The 26,990-nt window shown below is 42.0% G+C and overlaps 1 protein-coding gene across 2 annotated transcripts in view; it reads right to left on the reverse strand.

Annotated features, from left to right (window-relative positions):
- The window catches only part of LOC147688996 (ATP-dependent translocase ABCB1-like), a 684,547-nt gene that overhangs the window by 66,364 nt on the left and 591,193 nt on the right, over window positions 1–26,990 (reverse strand). For both annotated transcript variants that reach the window (XM_086941883.1, XM_086941882.1), the window contains exon 22: window positions 21,505–21,661. In XM_086941883.1, the coding sequence (XP_086798009.1) occupies window positions 21,505–21,661 (157 nt within the window). The remainder of the gene's footprint in view (window positions 1–21,504; window positions 21,662–26,990) is intronic.

Here is a 26,990-nt window from a genome sequence, read left to right on the forward strand (position 1 = left end):
AAAGATCGGAGAAAAAAACAAAAGATTTGAAGACTAGGATTTTGTTGCAACAAGTCAGTAGAGGGCAGAATTCAGGGCGAAGTGGGTGTGGTTCCTTCCCCAGAGGACGAGAAGGCCCCCCGGTTCTGGGTCTAAATCAATGCTCACATTGTAGAGAGGAGAGGCATTGGAGAGCGGATTGTCCGTTAATAATGGCCAGAAATGTTCCCAGTAGGGGACGGGGCCGGGGCTGGGGAAACATTGACCGAAATAGCATGAGAAGAGAAGATGGTGATTCTCGGAAAAATTAGGCAGTACTATAATGAGACTTTTGTAGATGACAACTATGATGAGCAGGATTTTGCATGAGACAGCCAAGGACAGGGAGGGGGCCACATTACAGTACCAATCGACCAAGAAGGACCTTATGTAAAGGGGAAACTGTTGGGTGCATCAGGAAAATTCCTACTGGATACTGGAGCAATGAATAGTTCAGTTGCTCATGCCATGGTCCCAGAGGCGGCTCTGTCTGGCCACAAAAATGTATCAGTAGGGTTCTCTGGAATACCAGTGGTAAGCCCTATTTCCAAGCCTTTGCCCTTCACTCTAGGACCTATTTCTATACAATCGCCCTTTTTGTTAACATCTAACTGTGGTGAGAATCTTTTGAGTTTAGATATCTTGAAAAAAATACATACTCGGATTTACTGCTCACCGGATGGTGTATATTTGACAATGCAGAAACCTTCTTTGAAAGATTCACAATATTTTGCAAGGAAAGAGCATTTACCCCCTGAATTTTCTACCATTCTGCAGACTTTGTAGGCGACAGGGGACACTGATGTAGGTCTGTTAAAGATAGCCCATGTATCCATTACTTTGAAACCTAATGCGCAGCTGCCTCGCATTCCGCAGTATGAGATTGAGCCAGAAGGTGAACGGGCTATGTTAGAAATAATTTGGGATCCTATTCAAAAGGGGGTGGTGGAAGAAACATCAGCTAATATTTGTAATAGTCCAATTTTACCGATTTTGAAAAAGGCACCGGTTGATGGCGCTCCAGATTATAAAAATACTTAGCGATTTGTAATTGACCTACGTGCAGTTAATAAAATAGTGGTTCCACAGTATCCCGTGGTACCAGATATAACAGCTATTAACAATGATTCCCCCCACGGCCAGATATTTTTCAGTAATAGATCTGAAGAATGCCTTCTTTAGCATCCCGATTCATCCAGATAGCAGGCATATCTTCGGATTCTCATTGGCTGGCCGAAGTTTAGGATTTACACGTGCTCCTCAAGGCTATACTGAAAGTCCCAGTATTTATAGTCAAGCTTTAAAAGCAGTCCTAGATGAATTAATCCTGCCTTCCGGAAATTCTATCATTCAGTATGTGGATGATATATTGGTGGCCTCCGATACTAAAGAAGGGTGCAAGGAGGCCACGGTAAAACTATTACAACATTTGGCCAAGAAAGGAAATAAGGTGTCCCTTTCCAAATTTCAATATTGTCGACAGGAGGTGACCTACCTAGGTCATTTCCTGTCGAAAGCAGGGAGACGATTGACTCCAGAGCGCATACCTCTAATAACTAACATGTCTGTTCCTCGTACGCAACGTGATGTTCGTGCTTTTCTTGGTATAACCTCTTACTGTCCTCAATGGATTCCTAACTATTCCCTTCTCTCTAAACCCTTGTTGCAATTGACAACCAAAGATGTGCATGAACCCTTGCCCTGGACGGATGAATGTCAAGAAGCCTTTGTATCTTTAAAGTCTGCATTGTGTTCTGCACCTGGGTTAGGAACCCCAGATTACCGAAAACCTTTTTCACTTTATGTACATGAGGTGGACGGTTGTTCATTATCAGTATTGACACAGACATTCGGGGAGAAACAGAGGCCTTGTGCATATTTTTCTTCAATTTTAGACACTTTAGCACGAGCCCTCCCATGCTGTCTGAGGGCCACTGCCGCAGTAGCGCTGGCCATCCGACAGTCAGAAGGAATAGTCCTTAACACTAATCTCACAGTCATGGTGCCGCATGCTGTAGATATTCTTTTAAATAGGACCAAAACACAACACCTCACAACTGTTAGGTGGACTGGATATGAACTGACATTGTTTGCCCCCCATATTACAATTAAGAAATGCACCACTTTGAATCCTGCTACGTTATTACCTCTCCCTGACAAACATGAAAAAGTTGATGCCCATGATTGTGTGTTCAGAACAGAAGAAGAAACAAAAGGGCGTATAGATTTAACTGACACCCCTTTACTGGAACCAGAGGGAGAATTATAAGTTGATGGCTCTTATTTTAAATTACCAGATGGCACTACGACAGCTGCATATGCAATTACGACTTTAAAAACTGTAGTGGAAACCGCAAGGATTCCACATCATTCAGCTCAGGCAGCTGAACTAATAGCCTTGTTAAGAGCCTGTGAAATTTGTGAAGGTCGAGAAGTAAATATTTTCACAGACAGTCAATACGCCTTTGGCGTCGCACATAGTTTCGGGAGGCTTTGGAGGGAGCGGGGCTTCTTCACTACTCACGGACAGAAAATAAAGCATGGTCCTTTGATTGATCGATTGTTATTCGCACTAACATTACCAAAAAAGTTAGCCATCATTAAGTGTAGTGCACATAAGAAAATTGTAGACTCGATAGGACAAGAGAATGCTTTTGCCGATTCAGTAGCGAAGGAAACTGCTCAAAGTAGAGGAAGTCCTATGTTTTCTAGTGCATCCACCCGATGGCCCATTGAAACATCTTTATTTGATAAAACTCTTGAAAGTGTGAAATTGTTACAGAAAGAAGCAACTCCAGAAGAGATACAGACATGGGAACAGGATATTGGGAAACTAGATGAGAATGGGTGCTGGATAGATCGATCTGAAAAACAGCGATGGTTGCTCCCAAACGCAATGGTGTATGCAGTAGTTATGATGGCACATGGCCCAGCCCATATCAGTGCGAAAGGGATCAGTACAGTACTAGGTCCAGTGTGGTATAACACCAACATTATAAAGACAGCAGCCCATGTTGTGAAATATTGTCCTGTGTGTTTACGACATAATCCAGGAGGTAGAGAATCTGTTTTGAGTAGCAATTTTGCTCCGCCATCCTTACCATTTGAAGTTTTACAGATAGATTTCATACAAATGGGACGTGTAAATACTTTAAAATATGTCTTAGTGGTGGTGTGTGCTTTCAGTAAATGGGTTGAAGCCTACCCCACTAAGGATGCAACTGCCATTACCACCGCAAAAGTACTAATTAAAGAATTCTTTCCTCTGTACTGTTTGCCCCGAGTTATTTGGTCAGATAATGGGCCCCATTTTAATTCTACTCTTGTACAATGTGTCTGTGATGGCCTGCAGATTAAGCAGAAGTTTCACGCCGCTAGGAAGCCGATATCTGCGGGACTGGTTGAGAAATATAACGGCATATTGAAACTCAAAATGGCCAAGGTCTGTGCAGACACTAGACTAAAATGGCCTGATGCCCTCCCAATAGCTTTGTTATCACTTAGAACAACTCCCCATTCAAGGACGGGCCTGTCCCCCTATGAAATAATATTCGGCTGTCCGGCTAATGTATGGGGAGTCCCCAGACCTAGATCCTTTAGAGATATCGATTAACCATTGATGACAGATTATCTATATGAGTTGACTAAAGATCTTCGTTCTATTCATCAACAGGTATCGGACACATTGCAGCCACTACCGGAGGGTCCCGTACATCGATTGGAGCCTGGCCAGTGGATACTGGTGAGAAACTATCAACGAACATCGAGCCTAGAGCCCAGGTGGACTGGCCCCTACCAAATATTACTGGTAACAAGGACGGCAGTGAAAGTGCATTGCCGCAAGCATTGGATCCACTCCAACCATGTGAAGATCCTCCCATTAACACTGCCATCTAATCGACAGAACAAAAACAGAGTACCAAGTCAGGAAGGAGAATTGATTCAAAGTTTTGTCCCTTTTTCTGATGCTCAGGAGAAAGAGCAGTCAAACGTCGTGTTGCCTGAAGGTCAAGAGTAATTACTAATCCCGAGGCAGCACGAGAGGAGGCCAGGCCTGTCACCCATGGTACTGATTTGTTCTTTGACCAGGAGCAACCTGGCCGGTGTTGTTACGATTTACGGCCCCGAAAACAGCACGGTACCCCACTCGCTAAGAAAGGAAACTAAAATGAGACTTTGTTGTCTAAAGAATCGAGCAGAGTGATTGGGGTGCTGGGCGAGACACTGGACTGAACTCGTAGAGAGCTAGGAACTTTGTGTAAAAAGCTCTGTTCAGAAAGAAGGGTTGAGAAAAGGGCCGTGATTGTACTTTAAAGTTTGCTTCACCTTGGATGGATGGATAAGAGCCTGCCTGTGAGGCTCTAGGGGAAGAAAAACGGACACAGGGAGAAGATCCCTATAGGGGAAGAAGAAACCCTCTGGTGGTTGGCGTGCTTTGTGGATACAAAGTTAGTTGTGGACTTTTAGCAAGGGACCGAGATAGATCTGGACTTTTAGAGAGTATGTTTCCCTTTGGCCGAATTATGATGGAGGATGAAAGACCGCTGGCCCCTCGGCGCCAGATTCGTGATATGCAATTGTTTTCTGGATGGCCCACCAGAGTGAAGGTTGCATTCGTAGTTCTAATTGCTTTCATTACTGTAATCATGATGTGTGTATTTATATATCTAGAATTTCAATATCCAGTTCATAAATTCTTAGCGACTACTCCTGCTCCCAAAGAACATCAATTTTATTCTCTACCCCCGCATAAGGCAAGGCATTGGGAAACTTATTCGAAAAATGTGTTTATAGAAATGTTACATCAGACTCACAGGACTACAAACAAGACGAATTGCTGGGTTTGTGGATTATTGCCATCAGTTATGCATCAACATGAATTATTTATATCTCTACCTCTATCGTATTTAGCTAGTTGTGAAGCATGGTGGCAACTGTTATCCTTCATGTATTCTCATTATGTTGTAAATCCCAAAATATATTCTGAAAGAGACTATGAAGCTATTTTGAAATATATAGAGAGACACCTGGGGTTTGATGCAGAAGGAGATAAAGGTCAGGGTTCCTTAGATCCAAATGCGTGCATGAATGTATATACAGATTCCAAAAATGATACTTTGTTACAGGAAGAGATGCAGGATTTCGAGCTTTTCAATTCCACTTTGTATTTTCAACATTTCAAGGAACGTAATGTGACAAATGATAGAGCACTGCCAGTCCCCATTATAAATTCCACTTCCTCGTTTTGTATTAGGGGGCGGGGTCACATTAAGGTAGGGAGTAGTGCCTGTAATTATACCTATACGTTGCAAACTGATAGTACTCCTCCGATGATCACTCCCCCTAACGTGTATTTCGTTTGTGGGGAAAATGCTTATACTTGGCTTCCCCGGGGATGGGCAGGACGGTGTTATCTTTCATTCCTTTACCCTCCTGTATATGTTGCCCCTTCAAATTACCATAAGACTCATCAATTAATAAAAAGAGATTTAGAAACTAATAGAACTATAAGAAGCTATGATACTGGTAAAACTGACCAGATGGATACCTCACTACAACAGTTTGAGGATATCTCAAAGGGACTGGTTCCATTTTGGGGACCAATTTTCAACAGTCGTAATATAAGACGACTGTCTAGAATTGTGGAAAATGTGGTTCAAACAACGACTGAAATATTAGCTAATATTACTGTAGAGCTTCAGGCTACGAGACTTATTTCCCTTCAAAATCGGATGGTGCTCGACGTCATCCTGGCAGATCGGAGCGGAGGCAGTCGTGTGATCGGCAGCTCATGTTGTGTTTACATACCTGATTCGGCCCCTACTATACATCTTACCCTTAAAAAAATGCACCTGTTAGCTAATGAATTACATGAGGAAAATGGTACCTGGACCCTTAGTGGGTGGTTCTGGAATCTTTTAGCTACATGGGGATGGAAGGTATTTATGATTGTAGTAGGAATATTTGGAATAATTTTAACTTGTTGCATATGCCTTCATTGTGGTCCAGCGTGTTGTACTTTTTGTGCAACTAAAATAACGTCTTCTTTGACCCAGGCCCAACAAAAGAAGATGGAAAAACAAATGATTCAGAAGGAAGTAGCGGATCTCATGCAGATAGATGAAGGGGTATTTGTAGAGTAATGTAACTTTGTTATATTGGCCATAGTGGGCCAAAAGGGCCGTCTGTTGGAATATAAAATATATTAATATGATTGTCCCACTATGTACCCTATATAACCACACACTCATATCTGTGAATCGAGAATAAAACATTAATGTAAGATAACCTAATGGTAGGTTATAGAATGTAGTTCTGTCATATTTATGAAGTTAGGACTACTAAGTGTTATATCCCTTCGTCTATCTTTAAGAGTGTTGATACTTCACGGTATAACACAGAATACGAAAAACAGGTTATACCGTTTAAGTCTGCTTCTCTTTTATGGAACATGGTTCAGGGAAATCCAAGGTCAGACTTGCTCTTCTCGTAGAACGCACACATTGTAGCAGGGTCTGTTTCTGTACTCCACAGGTCCAACAGAGACTAGAAGGGCACCTCACTGACTTACTCTAGGAATAGCTTTTAGCTTAGCTATTGATACATGTGTAAGAACCTTAAATGGGTGTTCCGGTGGACTAACGGACAGCTTGTGTATTTCCATTCTTGGTGTTAACCAGAATCTGCAAAACGTATATATACTTTGTGTAATGTATATTAGTTAGTCTCCTCTGCGCACCTCCGTGGGTTGTGTTATGTAGACCGAGGCTCCCCTGTCAGGGTTTTTATTTTGATTCAATAAAACGATTCGACCTTCTCCATTGCCGACTGCTTGGTTATTCCTTAATTGTGAATACATATATATATATATTCGTGGACTATTGGTAAGTATAGTCCGACTTTAAGAAATTGGAATCCTTCATACTCCCTGAAAGCAACAAGTTAAAATAGCTCCACCTGCATCATCTTCACCAAGAAGAAGCCAGCTAACCACCTTCATCTGGACTTCAAAGGATTTGGCCAGGTGCATTATGGGAACTGTAGTACCAACTCTCCAAGGAGCTACTCAAAGCTTCTAGAACTTAGGCTGGTGTTGGTGACACATCAAGAACCCAAAAGTAGTATCTGGGTGCATCTACAGAAGTTTGACATCATTAAGGAGCATTTTGACCAAAAAGCTCCATACTTTGACAGACCTGTCATCGGAAGTCAAGCTGACAACATCGAAAAGCAAACCAGCCTGAAATTGTAGTTTGTCCCGCTGAAGATCCAGAGCTCTTCGTCGTTGATGAGAATTCCAGGAATTGACAGAGGCATACAGCTGAAACAAACTACCATCGTTGAATCAAACTCCGCCCGCCAAGGAGACCTGTTCTAGATCGAGAGAAAATGCATCAAAAAATATTACTAAGTAAGAAGGTAAGGGCTTGACCTTGCCCAACCGATCAATGTATCAGACCTGTGTACCAATGCAGTCATTCTGAATCTTTGACTTTGTCCCTGTCTATCGCGACCAGATGTCCCAAGTTGGAGATCTTGGCTTTTAAACACTAGAAAGTGTTACATTCATATCTTCAGTTGGATTTTTGTCATTGAGTTGTCCTGTTAATCATAAAAATATTTCCTTTTTTTATAAATTGGTCTAGGATTTTTATAATGTGGTGTCTTACTTATTCAATGTATTGTCTATCTCCTAAATTAAGCCTACCTGCTCGCAGCCAGATCCCGAGGGCTGAGCAAGGGAATATTATATTGAGACCCTGACTGGAACTTATATTGTGATTGCGGCCTTATTACTAGCGCTAGATAGCTACCTACACCTACTAATAAACCACCTTCAAGCAACCGGTAATTGCGGGTCAAAGAGTAACCTGGAATTACCGAAATTTCCACGATTAGTCCGGCGTTATCTAAATTTGCCCAGGCCTAGTCTGCACCTCCTTAAGCAACAACTGTGGGTATCCCACATGGTTTGCAGGAGTGGCAAGGTCATTTTTTGTTAGGACTTTACTTCTGGAATGCATCACCTGCACAACTATCCATGGATGACCTGTCATTTTGCATGATATGAATTAAAGACACATTTTCTCTATCAGCCCCTTCCATTGCAAACAGTCTTGTTCTTAAATTGGTTACTTAGCTCAGTTACTTAGATCCTATACAAACCTTTTGTTCAATACGAGAAGATGTCTTCCTGGAAAGACTGATCTAGAGAAAGTATGAAGATACTCAATAGAGAAGATATGATGTCTGCACTACCAGAGAAGGAACTTAACAGGAAGGTGGTTGTTACAGAACTTCCCGGAGGTAAAGAGTTTAATAGAAAAAAATGTGTTATTTACCCTGTGAAGAGGGAGGCATGATGTCTTTACGAAATGTGATAATGAATATGCCTATGGAAATTAACCTGATTGCTTCAATTCTAATATTTCTGACTAACCCAGGTTGTTTGTTATCCATGAGGCAAAATGAAAAAGAACTGTATATATTGAGAGAAGATTTTGTGTTTATGTGTTTTTGATTGATGTCCCACTAGTGATACCATCTTGATTGGCGGGAACAAATAAAATAAAGGAAAAATGTTCAATTATATTCACTGTTAAACAGTATATATTTGAGATATAAATTTAAGAATTGTATTTATTATGTTGTGGATTTTAAATACTGAAGACATTACTGGGATCATCAATTAAATTTAATTGCCTTGGCGCTTAACTCTGTTACTGTAGATAGTGTGTCAGAGAAGCAAGGCATGGACGCCATTCAGAGGTCGGCAGGGGTTGCAGCTGGGAGCCCTGTCTTGCTCTTTGCTACTGATAGCACTGCCTTTGTGACCCTGCCTCAGAGGTGGCAAAATCAGTGCCTAGAACACAGTAGCAGCTCACCCTAATGAATGTCGTTTGGTACTCCGTTCTTCTGGTTTTCTGTACATTTTTCATTACACAAATATTTGATATTTGATATTTATGTGTATTTGTAAAGTGCAGACGTTCGCTCCCAAGGGAGCATCATGGCGCTGAGCAAGCTGCGGAGGATAACTGAAAAAGTGGGGTGTGATGAAAGAATGAAACTAAATGGCAGCCAAAACAAATAGTGCAGTGTAAAAAAAAAAGGCGTATAATGAGATGGAATATGGCCGTACATCAAATGGGTTCTGCTGACCAGCAACTCTCACCTGCTTCTGACAGCTGGGGTGGAACTCGGTCCTCTCAGCCTCATTGCTCCTGGGAGAGGGAGGGGCTTCCCTCCTACAACACTTTCCCCATTCTCCCGCAGCACAGGATATATCAAATGGGTTCTGCGGACCCGCAACTCTCATCTGCTTCTCTTGACAGCTGGGGTGGGACTCGGTCCCCCCAGTCTTCATTGCTCCTGGGAGAGGGAGGGGCTTTCCTCCTACAAAACTCACAACACTCTCCTACAGCGTGGGACGTCTGCAGTTGGGCAAGGCTGGGCTGAGCCCTACTCCTTAGTTTTCTGCCTTTGGCCTTGACAGAGCTACGGACTTTGGTGCTGTGTACTGAAGTAGAATAACAAAAAGAGTCTGAAGGACAGACAGGTCCATGTATATTTCCTTTCTTTTACCTTTCTACCTTTCCTAAATTTGTTTTGCTTCCTCTATACCTAGTAATTAGGAGATAACAAGACATAGACAATGGGTAAACAATAAATTACCACCGCTATCTGGAAAAGGGGCTTTAAAACCAACTGCCTCAACTAAATCAATTGCCAATTATTTGATGAATGCCATGAGTCTATTGAATAGCGAAATCACTATGTGGAGCAAAGACTGGCCACAACTAAATCCGCCTTACATAATTCTATGGACAAGGTGGTTGAGAAGGATACCACAAGGGAGTCAGGGAACCTTCCTATCATTGAAAAGACTGTGACAACATCTGTTTTTAAATAATTCCCTGATGATTAGCGAGGATTTCCTGCTCGGGGAGCTATCTCCCCCTCCCCAGAAAAGAAAATTTGTCGGCTGGCATACCTACCCCCTAAAAACTCAAAAAAGAGGAAGGTAATCACAGGAGGTAAAGGAAATACTGTCAATACAAAGACACCTAGACCAAATACTAAAGATAACTTGTTAAAATCTCCTGAGACATGTCAAGTAAAATATACTTTTATTTGATTAAAAAAAATCATAAAAGGGTGGAAAAAACCAACATGGATAAAACGTGCATAAGATATACATTTTTTAGTTGGAAAAAAATTGAAAGGACATAGAAAAATCTGTCGAAAAGCAAGGAGCGATAGTTAAAAAAGTATTTAAAATGTATAAGCAGTGCAGTAGAGGGGTTTTGGGACCTAATGTTCTGAAACTTCTTGAGTTGGTTAGCAGATTCTATGTTGACTAGTTCTTTTGCAGCGTTTTTCAAAACGTTTATGGCACTGCAAGACAGTGGGATTGATGAGCCTCCGAGAAAATGAATCACTGCTGCTCTACAAGTTCTTACTTGTTCCTTCCTGAACACCTCCCAAAGGATTGTTTTGTGTATTTCCGCTAGGACTTGGCAATTACATATTAGATGCAGTAAGGACTCATCCCCTACCCCCCATAGGCGGCATTCCTTTGATTGTCATGTGTATTTCCATTTCAGGGTTAGGTCCTTTGATGGATATGACCCAAGCCCTAGTAGCGTGAAGAAGTGCTTTTTCTGATAAGGAAAATGATCTAGCAAATAAGGTTGTGGTTGCAGCCTCTGGTATGTCTGTATCACGGTCCAGGCATGGGATTTTTTTTGCTAGAGCTATTTCTACTAAAGCAGCAAACTGCTCACTAAAGAATGTACACAATAGACTGACATCATTAAAGAACAAACTGGAGGACATACAATCTGGGATTTCTATACTTGAGGTAACCTTAAAGGAAATACTAGATCACGCAATGTTACTCTCTGGGCAGTCCATTATAAGGGAAGCTGCACAAACTAACCCTGTGGCAATTGTAACCTCAGACATTGCTTCTTTCCAGCAACTGCCTGTTTTGAGTGCAAACGATGACCACCACCTATACCAAGACACGTAGCCCCAGATATCTTTACATCTCTCAACGGAAGCAAGGCCATTTGTAATCGTATTGAGAAATGTACCCATCTTAATGCCCAATGCAACTGAAAGCTGGTTGAGCTTAAAAATAAGGTGATACACTGGTTGGCTAAACAATCTTGGAGCACAAACTGTCTTGCCCAAGAAATCATAATGGTAAGATGAGTTGGGTGGATAGGTTATTCAAAGAAAACTAGTGAAGGTGACTGCATCGTGGTGAACTTGCGCACCCCCCTTCGGGTAAGAACCCTCCTCTCCGGCCTGGCAGGTAGACGCAGTGCTAAGAACATTAGTGGAATATTCGGAGGGATTTTCTACAGGTCAGAAATGTTTATGGGAAGGACTGATACTCCTATACATATAGCTTTATCAGCTGGGCAGAATGTTACCCGACAACAAACTAAACTCACCAACAGGTCTAAGATAACAATCCCAACAATGCTTACTACCCCTTCTGTACTATGATGATCAGGATTGACAACAGTTGGGGGAGGGAAGAAAGGGCATAAATCCCATCGATGTACATCATGTAGATCACGAAGTACAGAACTACGATCTAGGTATTTCAACTTTCCCAAGGACAGCCATCAATATTTATCAGGTAGACCATGAATTACAGAACTCTAACCCGGGTATATCAACCTGCCCAACATTGTGGGAATAAACAAACAAACCCAGAGTGGTTGGAGGTCATCAGTCAGACATAATTAGTTTGCCTACAAGAGACATGGGCAACAGATGACTTTTTGTGGAGAGCTTCAACCCACTTTTAACCCCGGCAACTCCTTCAGAGGGAGGGTGGGCTAAGGGAGGTCTGGCAATGTTGATATTTATCACAGTTTCATTAAAAGTATTAAGGGCCTACCTGTCATCCCCCTATTTTCAATATATCCATTTAACAACAGAAGAAAAGGTTAATCTGGTTATAATTAATTTCTATAATCATTTTTGGGATAAAGCCAAAGTAACTGTTATAATGGATTTAAGTAGGGAGATTGAATTGGTCCTAACTCATATTAAGGATGAGAATATTTTATTACGGCTAGGAGATTATCATTGGAGTCAATGCTATAGGCAGAGATATCACAGATGTGGTTATATTAAAACAAATGGGGAAGGCATGTTGCATTTTTCACACAACCCATATGGAGAAGCATTACATTAAATGATTTTTTTTTCACAACAAAATGTTATTGTCAACAGCCTGAAGACACCCAACAGGGTGTTGCTCCAAAACAGCAATAGGTACATAATACAAATACTGATGTCGCCATTTTTTATCAGGTTATACAATGGACGATCATGTGCATAACAACTTGTCATAATAAAAAATAACTAAACTCACCAACAGGTCAAAGATAACAATCCCAACAATGCTTCCTACCCCTTCTGTACTATGAGGATCAGGATTGACAACAGTTGGGGGAGGGAAGAAAGGGCATAAATCCCATCGATGTACATCATGTAGATCACGAAGTACAGAACTACGATCTAGGTATTTCAACTTTCCCAAGGACAGCCATCAATGTTTATCAGGTAGACCATGAATTACAGAACTCTAACCCGGGTATATCAACCTGCCCAAAGAATGATCCCGCTACCGTGCCCATCGATGTACATGATATAGAACATGAAACATAGAACTCTGACCAGGGTATTTCAACCTGCCCAAAGACAGGAAACTTCAATCTTGTAATTAAGACTTGGAACATTGTGGGAATAAAGAACAAACAAACAAACCCAGAGTGGTTGGAGGTCATCAGTCAGACATAATTAGTTTGCCTACAAGAGACATGGGCAACAGATGACTTTTTGTGGAGAGCTTGAACCCACTTTTAACCCCGGCAACCCCTTCAGAGGGAGGGTGGGATAAGGGAGGCCTGGCAATGTTGATATTTATCACAGTTTCATTAAAAGTATTAAGGGCCTACTTGTCCTCCCCCTATTTTCAATATATCCATTTAACAACAGAAGAAAAGGTTAATCTGGTTATAATTAATTTCTATAATCATTTTTGGGATAAAGTCAAAGTAACTGTTATAATGGATTTAAGTAGGGAGATTGAATTGGTCCTAACTCATATTAAGGATGAGAATATTTTATTACGGCTAGGAGATTATCATTGGAGTCAATGCTTTAGGCAGAGATATCACAGATGTGGTTATATTAAAACAAATGGGGAAGGCATGTTGCATTTTTCACACAACCCATATGGAGAAGCATTACATTAAATGATTTTTTTTCATAACAAAATGTTATTGTCAACAGCCTGAAGACACCCAACAGGGTGTTGCTCCAAAACAGCAATAGGTACATAATACAAATACTGATGTCGCCATTTTTTATCAGGTTATACAATGGACGATCATGTGCATAACAACTTGTCATAATAAAAAATAACAGAAGTGCTATTAATCTGCAAAAAGTATAAAGCATAGAAGTCCATCTATAACTGCAAAGTCCACATTACCACAGTCTGTAAAGCCCCATATAGCAACTATGTTCAAATCACTCTGTTGTTGGATCAGGAATAGGCTCTAAGTAAATCCCTCGGAAGTCGGCCCAACTCTTCCATATCTTTGGATGTTTCAGAGGAGAGCCCCGAGCAGCAAAAATATATATCTCCAACCCCATGCAGAAATCAGACATGTAATAAGACCATGCCAAAACTTTGAAAGAAGAAATACATGACCTTACTGTGTGGAAGAAAGTACAGTTGTCCACACAGCACCTCAAACAAAGCGGAGAGGCAATATGTCCAGCCCGCCAGAGCCTATGTCTTGTTTATATCGGAGTTGTGTTGCGATGGCAGCACCGCATGGGGACGCAAGCGCCTCAGTCCAGTCTTCGTAGTCCAATGGGCCCAGGTCAGCCTGCCAGGCCTCCAGTGTGTTGGAAAGTGTTGTATTACTATTAATAACAAGCATGCAATAAATTCAATATGCAATACATTTTCATAATCTTGTGTTCCCCCAATTCTCCCATGAACACCTTAGCCTCAAGAGGGCTAAACTTGGCCATCAATCACTAAATCTAGATCGCTCATGCGCAGAGCGGAGGAGTGCAGAAGCTTTCCTATGTCAGACAGTGAGGGTCGTACATTTGATTTATTGCGTGATTGAGAGCGTTTCTTTGATAAAGATTGCTGGCGCTGTTCGCCCTGGGCCTGAGACTGCTCCAGGTTCGGCCCGCCAGAGGAGGAGTCAGTGTCGAGTCTGGGCGGAGTGTGTGATCGGAGTTTGAGATGTTCATAGGTCCATGCAAAGACCTCTTCAGGGGAGTCAAAAAAGTATGTCTGCTCTTTATACTATATCCATAGCCTGGCCAGGAAGAACAAGGAGTATTGGACCTTGAGATGCCTCAGTCTGGCCTACGCCTTGGTAAAGGGCTGACGCGCTGCTGCACTAATCTGGTGTAATCTGGGAATATCATAATCTTTTGCGAAGCAAACAGCAGGGGTCTTTGAGTCTGGCCTGCTGTAAGATGATATCTCTGTCCTTAAAGTTAAGGAATCGCGCGATCACTGGTCTGGGTCTTGTGCTCGGTGGCGGCTTCTGTATCAGGGCTTGATATGCGCGTTCAATGACAAAGCAGGAAGACCGAAGACCCGGAGGAAGCCAGTCTGTTAGCCATTTGGCCAGAAAGTCAGCCACATCTCTGCCCTCGCACCCCCCAGGAAAGCCAACAAAGTGTAGATTATTGCGGCGGGCGCGTTCCTCAGTGACCTCCACCTGTGTCGGCAGCCACTTGGCGATGGATTCTAAGGCTGAGATCTTCTTCTGGAGTGTCGTGTTCAAATCCTCCACCGTGGATATCCGGGACTCGTCTCAGAGATATGCTGTGCGGTATTGCAGAGGTCTTGTCTGAGAAGCTTCACATCAGGACCCACCACCTCCCTCTTAGCTTGAGCATGTCACTGGTCTGCATGTTAGCGGCCATGAAGCGGCGTTGTCCGGCATACTTGCCTGTGGGTCGCCTAACACAGGGGGCTGAGCAGTCATGCCTGTAAACTTGTCCAAAGTGCTCTGTTGTGCCAAAGAACCAGAACTTCTATCCTTAGACATGTCGTGGTACCGCCCTATGTGTCAAACCACACCAGTCCACAGCAGCAGGATCAAAGGAGGTGGGTTTCCCTGGGTTACAAGGGGAGAAAGCCACCAATGCTAGGGCAGCGGCCAGGCAGTATGTCTACATTGAAATCTCAGTTCAGTAGGGGGCCAAGGCGCTGACTACATATATCCCAGGCTATGATGTCCCAGTAGCTTCAGGTGGATATCAAGGCCCAGGCCCCACCACGCAGACATAACTCCATGCAGCAATTTCAGCTAATTCCCCCAATACCTGCCCATCATAACACAAAAGGCGAGGAAGGTAGAGGTAGGGGTAGGGTCAGTCATGGTGCACTGCGTCAGCAGGCCCAACGGCAGCAATGGAGTGAGCGACATATAGGGCAGGACCCCCAGGATGGAAGGCAACACGCCGCAGACCGCAACGGCCGCCGAGTCAGATCCAGGTGCCCTCGCAGGTCATCCGCAAGCTCCCGATGGCAGCACTGCCTCAGTTCGAGGGGCCCAACTTCATTGGGTCAGGCCCCGAGTGCACCAGCTCGCCCAATGGGGCACCCAGCTTCAACCCTCACGGTTCAGCAAACACCGCCAGCAGGCGGGTCTCTTATGCCACATAAGTAACCCTGTTATGGGGAATCTTCAGCCCAATGAGGCAGGCAGCATGCCAAGGTGGGTCTATGAGGTGCTATGGCCCGATATGGTTGTTTAGTCGGACAAGAATCGCAACGCCGCAGGAGAAAAGGACAAACTGCACTGTCCGCTGTGGTCACCGACTCCCTAAGCATGCACGCAGGATAGACGAATGGAGGAGCATCTGCCACGGCTCGATAATACCTCCGAATCTCTATGCAGCAGGCAAAGATGCGCCACCTCTCCACCAACAAGACGTGGCACAGGAAGCAACCCCCATGGCAACCAGTCGAGGCCTGTCCAGCGACACCCACCACACCAGTGCGAGGATTGCCAGGCCACAGATCACTGCAGGGATCTGGGAACCGCCAGACCAGGAAGGCAGGTCTCAATTAGGTTTCTAGGTGCCGCACGGCCAGCAGATCACCGCCTATAAAATATGGCATAAGAAAGCCGACAAGACGGCAGGATAATCGCTGGATAAATAAGGGCTAACAGGAGCCCGTCTAAAGCACGTCCACCAAGTTAAACGGCTTGGCCACGCCCCAAATTAAATGATTTTTAATATAGCTTGGATTTGCAGGAACAATGCATTAATGAAGACCAAATTTCAGTACCAACATATTATGGGAATCGCAAAAGCTCTGTCACTGACCACATTTTTGTGACAGAAATGGGCAAAGCTTAATAGAATCCTCCAACATGACCCCAAGTGCTCCTAGTGACCATGCTATCTTGACATTTGTCCTTAATTTTAATATCTTTGGCCAATTGGTCCACAAACTATTATTCAAATCAAATTGAAATACAGGGCAGAAATGGTATTACTTTAAGATGGGCAAACATAGATTACATAACGGGGAATTCATGGCAGAAAATCTTAGAGATTTTTATATAAGAACAATCTTAAAGTCCTCCCTGCTGTGTATTATAGAAGCCTTCTGTAAAATCATGGTTAGAAACGTGGATGCCCATCCAGAAGGAAAAGAAATAGAAAGAGGAGATGGTTCAATACAGAACATTCCTCGATAAACAGAAAATTAAGGAAAACTTACGGGATTCTCTGAGAGATAGGGAAAAAATCCATAGACAGATCTGCCTTAGAAGATAGGAAAGGAAAGTTGAAAGAAAAATTGGGGATGACCTGTTGCAGGCTGCCAACCTAAAGGATAAATCCCTTTTCTGGAAAATATTAAGCAGCCATTCCTTAAAAAGAGAGGAGAACCAAGGATTGAGGCATTTGTACAACATGGGGATTGGATAAACATTTTAACACTATTTTTAATCCGAAACATTGTGCTTTAAAATTGACAACCACACATTTATACCAAATTGACGCTATGTATATCCCTGACATTACCCTAGAAGATGTCATTAATACCCTAAACAAAGCAGCAAGTGAAAAGGCCGCAGGCCCGGACGGCGTTCTAATAGATACTGTTAAAGCACATGTTACTTTATAGTCCCCGATGCTGACCCAAGTATGGAATTCTACAGTACAGGGTTTCCTCCCTGTCTCCTGGACAGAAAGAACAATAATCCCAATATTTATTAATGGTAACAGAGGGGATCCGAAATGTTATAGCCCAATATACCGCTTGGACTCCAGGGCTAAATTAATGGGCAGAATCCTCCTGGGTAGGTAAAAACACATACTCAATGACACACAACATGGGTTCAGGAGCGATATTGGAACAATAGAACAATGTATTAACATCTGTTAATCAATATAAATACAGTATCAAGGGTGGGACTGCAGATCTGAGCAGTGTGTTTGATCTGGTAAATCATAATAAATTATGGGAAACACTTGCAGATATTGGAGACACTCTGGGTATCACCAACTATCTGTCCCAATGGTACTCTTACCTTATTGCGCAGGTGCAATATGGACCAAAGCAGGAATGCACAGAAAGTTTTAAGGTCTCCCAAGGTATTAGACAGGACTGTGTCCTTGCTCCCTTGCTCTTCTCACTCTACATAAATGGGGTGGACTAATGTCTACAAAAAACTGAGCTGAAGCCCCCATGGTCGGATCTCGTCATGTCCCCATCTTATTATATGCGGACAATGCAGTCCTCTTTCATAGAACAGCCAATAGGCTGCAGCTCCTGATAGATAACTTTGTTAAATTTATGAATAAAAAAAGCATGAAAGTACATTTAAAGAAAACTGTTTGTATGGTAGCTGGAAAAAAGAAGAGCAAAAAAGAGGATACATCATATAAATGGGGAGAGGCTAGTGGATACACAATTTGTCACATACCTGGGAATTCACTTCACTGCATCAGGGTCCCGGGAAAGCCAATTAAATATATTCAAAATGACCCTTTCAAGAGTGATAAAAACTATCTTTACGTTTGCCAGTAAAATAGGCTAGGCCAAAAACCGATCAGGGAAATACTGATGTTGTATAAAAGCAAATTTCTCCCAAGCGCTGGCTATGGCACTGCCCTCTGGCGGTATACAAATTGTGACAAACTGCATACATTAGAGAACTTGTTTCTGGCTTGATTATTAGCCATCTCAAAAACAAGCTCAACGAATATAACACATAGGGAAGTGGCTGATCCTTTTTTAAAGGACAACTTATACATGAGACCCTTTATTCTGTGGCACAATATAAGTAAAATAGGGACACAGTTTACAAAGGCAATAATTTTAGATTACCTCAGGCTAGTTGCCTGGGAGAAAATAGCATGGTTGTCCTATATGGACAGCCATCTAAGAAAAATGGACCCAGCTATTGGAGCCAATGACACAGTTAAGGTCCTTACTTACTTCAAAACAGATGCCAGGACTAACTCAGGGGTCAGAGGGTAAAAGAGAGAGACATTATTGAGAGCAAAATATCCACAGTAGATAGATACTTGTTACATCACGTACGTGAAGGTCAGTCAAATTACTTGAAAATTGTTAAGAACAGCCAACATAGGTTCTATTTTACCAGATTACGACTAGGAATACTACATTTTAGGTTTGCATTTTCAAAAATTGTGGCATGGACTAATAATCTCCCAAAATGTCCTTGCGATGACAGCACAAGACAAAGCACTATGCACTTATTTTTCTGAAGTTTTTACAAGGACCTTAGAGAATGTTTTTTAGTTCTGCTTTTTAAAACTGCCAAATATTTTACTACCAGGATGCTTTTAATTATAGAAGTGCTCTGGAAAACATGGATATTTGTTTATCTGTCAAAGTGTTTATTACAATGGCCCTAGGAAGAAGAAAAAACGTAGTACACCTGGAAGCCCTAACTTACAAAACTTCGTATTACCTTCTTGTTTGATTGTATAATGCAAATTTTATCAATCGTATTGAATGAATACTGGGCGGGACCTGAAGCTGTATGAATAGTAATGATTTTTGGACTGCTATACAACTGTTAGTGGACAAATACACTGTTGCTAGGGAAGGGTCCTTATATTTAGGTTTTATGGACCTTTCCTCTGCCTTTGATCTTGTGAATCGCCCGAAACTGTGGCAGATCCTAACTGACTTAGTTCTTGATCCAACCTTGGTAAACTTCCTAGTGGACTTACACTCTGGTCTGCGGGCCACCGTTAGGGTAAACCCAGAGGGGCGCTGTTCTAGCCACTTCCACTCAGGAAGGGGGGTCAGGCAGGGGTGTATTATGGCCCCTCTCTTATTCATGATTTATATAAATGCCCTTGAATCGGTGCTCAAGGAGGTGAAGGCAGACATACCACATGCATGAGATCTGGGCATACCGGTTCTCCTGTATGCGGATGACGCTGTCCTTCTCTCGCGAACTGTGTTGGGGCTTCAACGCCTGCTGGATGCATTTGGAGTTTTTATGAACTCATTAGACCTTAAAATTAATGTAAAAAAATCCCAAATTATGATAACTGGGAAAGGCTTTTGAAAGAAGAACGTGAAAACCTTCTTCTGTGGCAGTGAGGAACTAAGTAGAGTTTCAACATTCCCTTACCTAGGCATTATTTTTGAGGAGAGTTGGCGTTGGGGCACACAGATTAAAGCAAAAAACACTGCTCTCGCAAGATCCTCTATGGCCATCATGGCATTTAGTAAAAGGCTCGGAGGAAGACCCATAGAAGCATTGCTAAATATTTATAAAGCAAAATGTTTGGCGGTAGCGACATATGGTTGTTCACTATGGGATACGGTGCGACAGACTCCCTGCAAATCACAGATAATAAATTTCTGAGATCAATTCTATAAGTACCGCAGTCAACCCCTTCTTTCTCTGTGCACTCAGAGCTGGGCGTTGGCTTTATTACTGATTTACTAAAGGTAGCGCAGTTAATAACCTGGCTAAAGACCTGGCTAAATGAAGAACTCTCCTTGAATCACTCCATACTCAGGGATTGTCTCCACTTAGACAACGCAAACAAAATAAAGTGGTTATCTTACGTTAAGCAAGGTTTTCAGGACATCGGAAGACCAGAGCTCTTTCTTGAGCCAAAAAACATAACCGCTAAGGACATAGCATTAACAAAGGTGGCAACACTACAGAGGCTGTCAGTATGTAGAGAAGAGAAGGAACTTAGAAAAACTACTGTTAGATCTAATTTTATGATTTCTAATTCTCCAGGTCCTGAGCCCTACCTGGTCTTAGTTAACAAACCTATCATAGATTTCTTTTAACGCGTTTTCGTTTAAATCTGATTCATTTTAATTTAGTTCAACTAACGGCATGGTGTACCTCCGATCAAGCGCCTCCGTGTTCCTGTGATAATTTCTCTAAGCAGGACACGATGCATTTTTTAATGTTCTGTAGCCATTATATGGCGGTAAGGAGGAAGTTTCTTGTTCCTATTCTTAAGGAAGCAGGGTTTATTCAGGTGAGGCCTGCTCTCCTATATTTGCAACTATTAAATAGTCCCAGGGTCATCTCTCATGTTGCAAGCTTCTTGGTGGGGGCTGTCAGGGAGAGAAAAAAGATAATGAATCTCCACATTCGACTGTATTTTTATAATCTGTGTTCATGCTGCTCTGTATAGTACTTACCTTGTATATGTATCGACCTTTTTTAATATTTTTAATATTTTTAATATTTTCCTAACTATTTTATATTTATGAAACTTTGTGAACCTTGTGAATTTTTTAAGTATGTAACTGTAATTTATAGATTGATCAATACTGTCTTTTTATAATATTGAATTATCGAATAAAGTATTTTGACTGACTGACTGACTGCTATACATGCCCTGGTCATCCCTAGGAGATGGTTTCCATGTTGTCACACCACAATTGTTACGGGGTGTCTGTCTGGGGAAGGTGTGTGCACATATACACGTTGGATTATCTATTTATAGATTGCAATATTTTTATTGTGTACTTTTATGGTTTTATGCTTAGAAACCAAATAAAGCTTTTGAATTTGAATTTGATTTGACCATATCTGACAGTTATGGTAAGTAAAATGTGCTTTTAAATGTATCTTGTATGCATACTTGTAGGTGAGTGTGTTTATCTGAGAGAAAGTTTGTGAATGTGTATGTTTAAGTGTATGTGTGTGTGAGTCAAAGTAAACGTCAAATGCTGTGTGATATCTCTACTGCTACTTCAAGCATTTTGGTGAATTGACGCTCATGAACAGAAGACAACCTCCCCTTCATAGGTAAATGAGTAGTACATAAAATGCAAAAATAAATTTCACAAAATTGCTCATAAAACAGAGGCATGAAGTAGTGTTTTAACAATTCACCATTTTATAATTTAATATAGAATAACACAAGACAACTCACCAGTACTTTTCCCTCTTCACTATAGCTGTCTATTTGAGGTTTCCGATCCAAAAGTTTGGCGATTCTTCGAACAGCAAGTTTTGCTTTGCTAAAGTCTGGTGCAAGTACACTGGCCTGTCCAACACTCATGGCAGCAAATACAATGGCAGAAAACACACTACAAACCAAACAAAAATAATTGAATTGCTCAAATGTCTCCTAATAGATTGTATTGAATAGTTATCAAAATAAATGTTAGTTTTATGAACATAAATAGAATTAATTTAGTCTGGAAACTTAGATTATTTTTCGAACCCAGTCAATAGCATTCTTTACAGTTCAAGTGCAGAGCAATTAAGTATTGCCTAAGCCTGTAGTTCTGACTATTAAATTAGTAGAAGTGTGTCTTCATTGATTGTCACGTTTGTCTCTATAATATCGTAAATGGTGAGTGGGTGAATGTGAGCATGAGTCAGTGGTTGGAACAATAGATGGACAGCTTAGTGCCCAAATGGCAAGTGAGTGATTGAGTACATGGATGGAAGCATCACACATGCCCTCTACTCTGACCTCCTTTCCATCATTCTCCAGTTTCAATGCGTGTGAGCAAGTCTGGCATGTGGGTGTGGATTATGGGAAGGGTGGTAGCAGGGACAGGCATTGTTGTTCACATGATGGTATTCCTTGCCTGTTTACGTGCTAGCAGTACATGGACTGGGTACATGCAGGCCAGGGCAGTACTGCTGTGTCACTTTCCTCACTTCCTGTCTCTGAGTAGTTGGGGCTTTGGCCATGGCAACGAAATGTAGTGGTTATTCAGGATTAGTAGTCGTCGATTGATTGCCATATTGTGGCACATGGAACACAATTTATCAATTTCATGGCAGGACTGTAGGCTCATTTCATGCTATTTCTTAACTTGCTTTATTATATAGCAGCAGTCAAGAATGTTGAAAAACATTACACATCCCATGAGGTCCAGGAACCACAGGCCAATGGGAACAAAGAACAGCAGAGTACAACGTACCAATCAGTAATGAGGAAAAGCCTATTATACCTAACTTGACCAGAAGCAGCCCCCTTTTCTTGCTGGTCGCTATCAAGATAACTATATATTGTATTAGCTTGTATAATTACTAAGTCATTTGGTCTTAGTTTAGGTATTTTATTTGTTTATTTGTAGTACCTCCTTTTGTTCGAATCTCATTTTCTCCCTGGCACACTCTTGCACGTCTCTCTACTCCTCCCCTCTCCTGTGGTCATGCCCGCCATTGTTTTTGGTACACCACAAATTGGCCTCAGATTTGCTGTTGATGCATTCTGCATCTACCTCTACCTATTTGAAGTGTTTTACCTCACTTCTAAACAGCCTGCAGAGCACTAGCATCCCGGAACACCCCTCTTAGGTGCAACCTGCTCTGCTACGCCACCTCTCCCTTGGCTTTTCGTTGCTGTGTGCTGCTACAGTAAGGTGCCATCCTTAAAGACTTCAGATATTGAACCCCTTACTTTAAATTCCTCATTAATGCTACATAGAATTTTGACTCGTATTATTCTCTCTCCTTTCACATCTAGATTTCCTCATCTACAAACAGAAGTCAGTCCTAGTTCGGGCCCATTATGTTGAATTTCTCGGTTTCCTCATAAATTCTATTCACACAGTTCTTCACTTACCACAAACCATAGTTCATGCAATAAAATTATAACTTCTTCACACTTTGAGTTGCACATTTATCTCCCTTAGATCTCTTGCAAGGATTTTCAGACTGCTTTACTCATCGACTCTGGCCAAATTTCCAGGACTTTTGCATTATCGTGCTCTCCAGAGACTAAGCATTTACCATTTCTGCATTGGTCTTGCTTAGTCCGACTCCATTCTTTTTGATCAGGAGTCCAGACTAGAGCTTCAATGGTGAAAAGACAATTTAGATGCCTGGAATGGGAAAACCCTATTAACTTTGGCCCCAGATCTATACTTGAATTTGATGCAAGCCTGACAGGTTGGGTCACCCTGTGTGGTCAAATATCGACTGGAGGTACTTGGTCTCTACAGGAGTCTTCGTTTTACACCCACCAATTGTTTAGAGATGCTGGCTGGATCTTTTGCAATAAAGAGTTTTGCAACAAACAGGTTTCAATGTTCCATCCTGCTTCCGACTGACAATCTTTCAGTTGTCCATTTCATAAAACACCTGAGCGGCACCAAATCAAAACTCCTTGCAGATCTAACAAAAATGTTCTGGGAATTTTGCCTTCTTCACAAACTTTTCATTCATGTAGAACACTTACCAGCTGATATAAAAGCTTAAGACATTTCACTCCCACAGGTATTCTTTTCAACATTAGGAAAGGTACTAAAGTTCCTCTCGAGCTATGCACTCTGCCTTTTTCTACAGCGCCATGAAACCAATCAGTGTAAGTGCGCTCTACAAATCATTTTTAACATTTACATTTACATTAACATTAACTAATACTAACCCAATTTATGTGTGGGTAACTGCCTTAAGGCTTAGAAACAGATAACAGTACATCTTAGAACGGCCTCTCATACCCAACAACTCATTTCTTTTCGAAAGCCCGTAGGGTTAAATGGATTATGTCTCTTGCTGGTTTCTATATGTCCATTTTTTAAGCCTGTTCCGCTGGGGGGAGCTATTGCTTCCAAAGCCTTTTGGGTGGATTCTCAGTTAGAGGACATTTTGAGATCTGCTAATGGGCTAATGATACAAACTTCTGCAATGTTTATTGTAAACCTGTTATTACTGCATCTTCTGTGGTAGTTAATATGCATTAAACAGCATAATATGAGCCTCCGTTACTGCCATAAAAAGCAGATTTTACTAGTCATTTATGACGGAAATTCTTGCTTTTATTAAGCACATGGAGCAGAGTATTCCCCCCCTGCACACCCGGTCCTGAAGAAAGTCTTCCGAGCAGATTGGGCACCCAAGGGGCAGAAACATGTCGACCCCCTGACCACTCACCTATTTACACAGGTGCCATAGAACAGCAGCCCTTCTGTTTAAACACCACGCCTTCTTTTTAACCTTGCCCCACCCCTGACAGAATATTTACGAACCAGGGTACTGGAGGCAATTTTAGGCTCACCTACCCCCACTCTCACTACTCTTGATCACTATTGCGAATAACCAGTTGGTCTCTCTCCCAGTGGAGGTAAGCACAAATAAGACCCAATGATGATGCTGTCCACGTAATAGACCAAGCGGATAATCAAGATATACCACTACGACAAGCATTACGTGTATGAGTGTTTTTTAGACTACAAAACCTTTAGGCCCTGGCAAAAACAGGACATGTGATCCATCCTCCCTTGATTATTTTATTTTCCCCCGGCAACACTGTTTTTATTCTGTCTTTTCCCACCCTAACAGTGTCTGCAATGCCAGCTTCTACATCCACATGAAAAGTCGGTGGTTCCAAGGCTGATTCATCCTTGCTTTCTTCTAAGAAAATAGCTCCTTCCTCTTCCGCTCCTTTTATGGCCTCAGCTCTGCCCCCTGGATCTTTTTGGATAGACTTTGTTCAGGACATTTTTACTCTTATGATGGATTTTGCTGTTGTATGTTCTATTTTTCAATGTTTTCTACTTTTTCATTACTTTTCACACAAGACAAGAGGGCTGCTTGCAGTCAACTTAGGTATAATTGGCTGTTTCCATTACTGACTGGTACGTTGTACTCTGGTGTTCTTTGTTCCAAGTATCGTGTGGTTCCTGGGCCTCATGTGATGTGTAGTTTCTTCAAGCTTCTTGACTGCGGCTATTTAATAAATCAAGCTAAGGACCGCTTGGTACTCGCCTCCATGTCTTTAATAAGATAAAAATGTCAGTCATAAATTACTATGAAAATCTACATTCTCCTGTTTTAATGAATTCGCTTGGCTCAAAGGCAAATTTTTGTTTGAGGAATGGCACATGTCTGAATGAATCTTAGAGACCATGGTTTATAAGAGAGACATTTATATGTAATATTATATGATATGTTATATTGTTTTTTATGCAATTTTTTGCTTTGGTTATGATATATCGTGTTATGCTGTTGTATGTATGTCATCCTTTTTGTGAAGGCTCTAAAATTCAGAAATTACCAAAAACAAAACTTACCTTTAATTTGGAAAAACATTTCAATTTAATCTTGGTAAAGATTAGTTAAAAAAAAACAGGGGCCAGATATAGGAAATTAAGCAAACACTCTGAGAACATAAACCTGGAGAAGTAAATGATTTCTAGTTCAAATTTCATGCCATCTGCATTTCTGAAAAATGTAACCCAAAAAGACTTAAATATCTTTGAGATTGGAAGCCTGTATGGATTTAACAGCAGAGTTTAAAGGACATGAGTGCCTTAGATATCAAGATAATTTACTTTGTTGAGGATGCTACTCTGTTCAACAATCATGGAACAAGAGATGTCAGAGAGCTCTGGCATGCTGCCATTGATGTCACATTTGAGATCAAGCATGTGAAAATTTGCGTCAATGGGCCCAAGGCCAAGACCTAATGCTGAAAGAGATGCGGAATCGCGGAATACATTTGAAGCATCCGTGCGTCATCTGTTCAAATACATTGTTTCCGTCCTCGAGCACATTAAGTGGCCACGGCATTCACAATCAAATACCTTGATGATATTTCATCATTCAGATACCCTTTGCTGAAGTTCCTGCCGTGTACTGAAAATAATGAAGCATTGAGTGTGGATTTGCAACATAGAAGCACAAGTGAGTTATCCGTTTAAATGCATTGGGGCAGATTTACAAGCCACTTGCGCCTCTTTTACGCCCCCGTTGCGTCACTTTTGTGACGTAGCGTCGGCGCAAAAGATGCGCTATGATGCGGCGAATTTACAACGTGAAACATCTAGGAGATGCATCACGTTGTAAAGCCCTGCACCAGAAGGGGGCGTTCCTGCGCGGAGGGGGGGGGAGGGGCTGATTGAAACCTACATCACTTTTGACCCCATGCTGCGTCAAAACCCTGCGCCTGCTTGAAGCAGGGGTAAGGCTTGACTCAGCATTGTAACAATAGGGCCCCCAGAGCAATGCTGGAGCTGCGTTGCGCTTTTGTACTGCTTTTGGCCACCGTAAGTGTGGCAGGGTATGCTCAGACGTGAGTCCCTTGCTCACTTTGCCACTGGAATCAAGCAAGCCGGGCTGAAGACGGCTGGAATGCCAGAAACCGGTCCTCGGAAGCTTGTTTCTGGTCCAGGGAAGACATGGCTTGGCAGTTCGGGCTGGACTGTTCCCATGAGGCACATGGTCAGACTGATTTGCATATAGCCATGTCTGAACTGGGGTGGCAGAGTGGGCTAAAGAATGGTGATGGATTAAACCCAGATCTTTTGACTGGGTGTGAGTGTTTGATTGATTCAGATGCTCCGTCCATCACCACCCCCTTTTGTACAGCTTTTGGCCGCCATAAGTGTGGCAGGGTATGCTCAGACGTGAGTCCCTTGCTCACTTTGCCACTGGTTTCTACTCACCTTACCCCAC

This window comes from Lissotriton vulgaris, chromosome 10 (genome assembly GCF_964263255.1).
Source record: "Lissotriton vulgaris chromosome 10, aLisVul1.2, whole genome shotgun sequence".
Lineage (NCBI taxonomy): Eukaryota > Metazoa > Chordata > Amphibia > Caudata > Salamandridae > Lissotriton > Lissotriton vulgaris.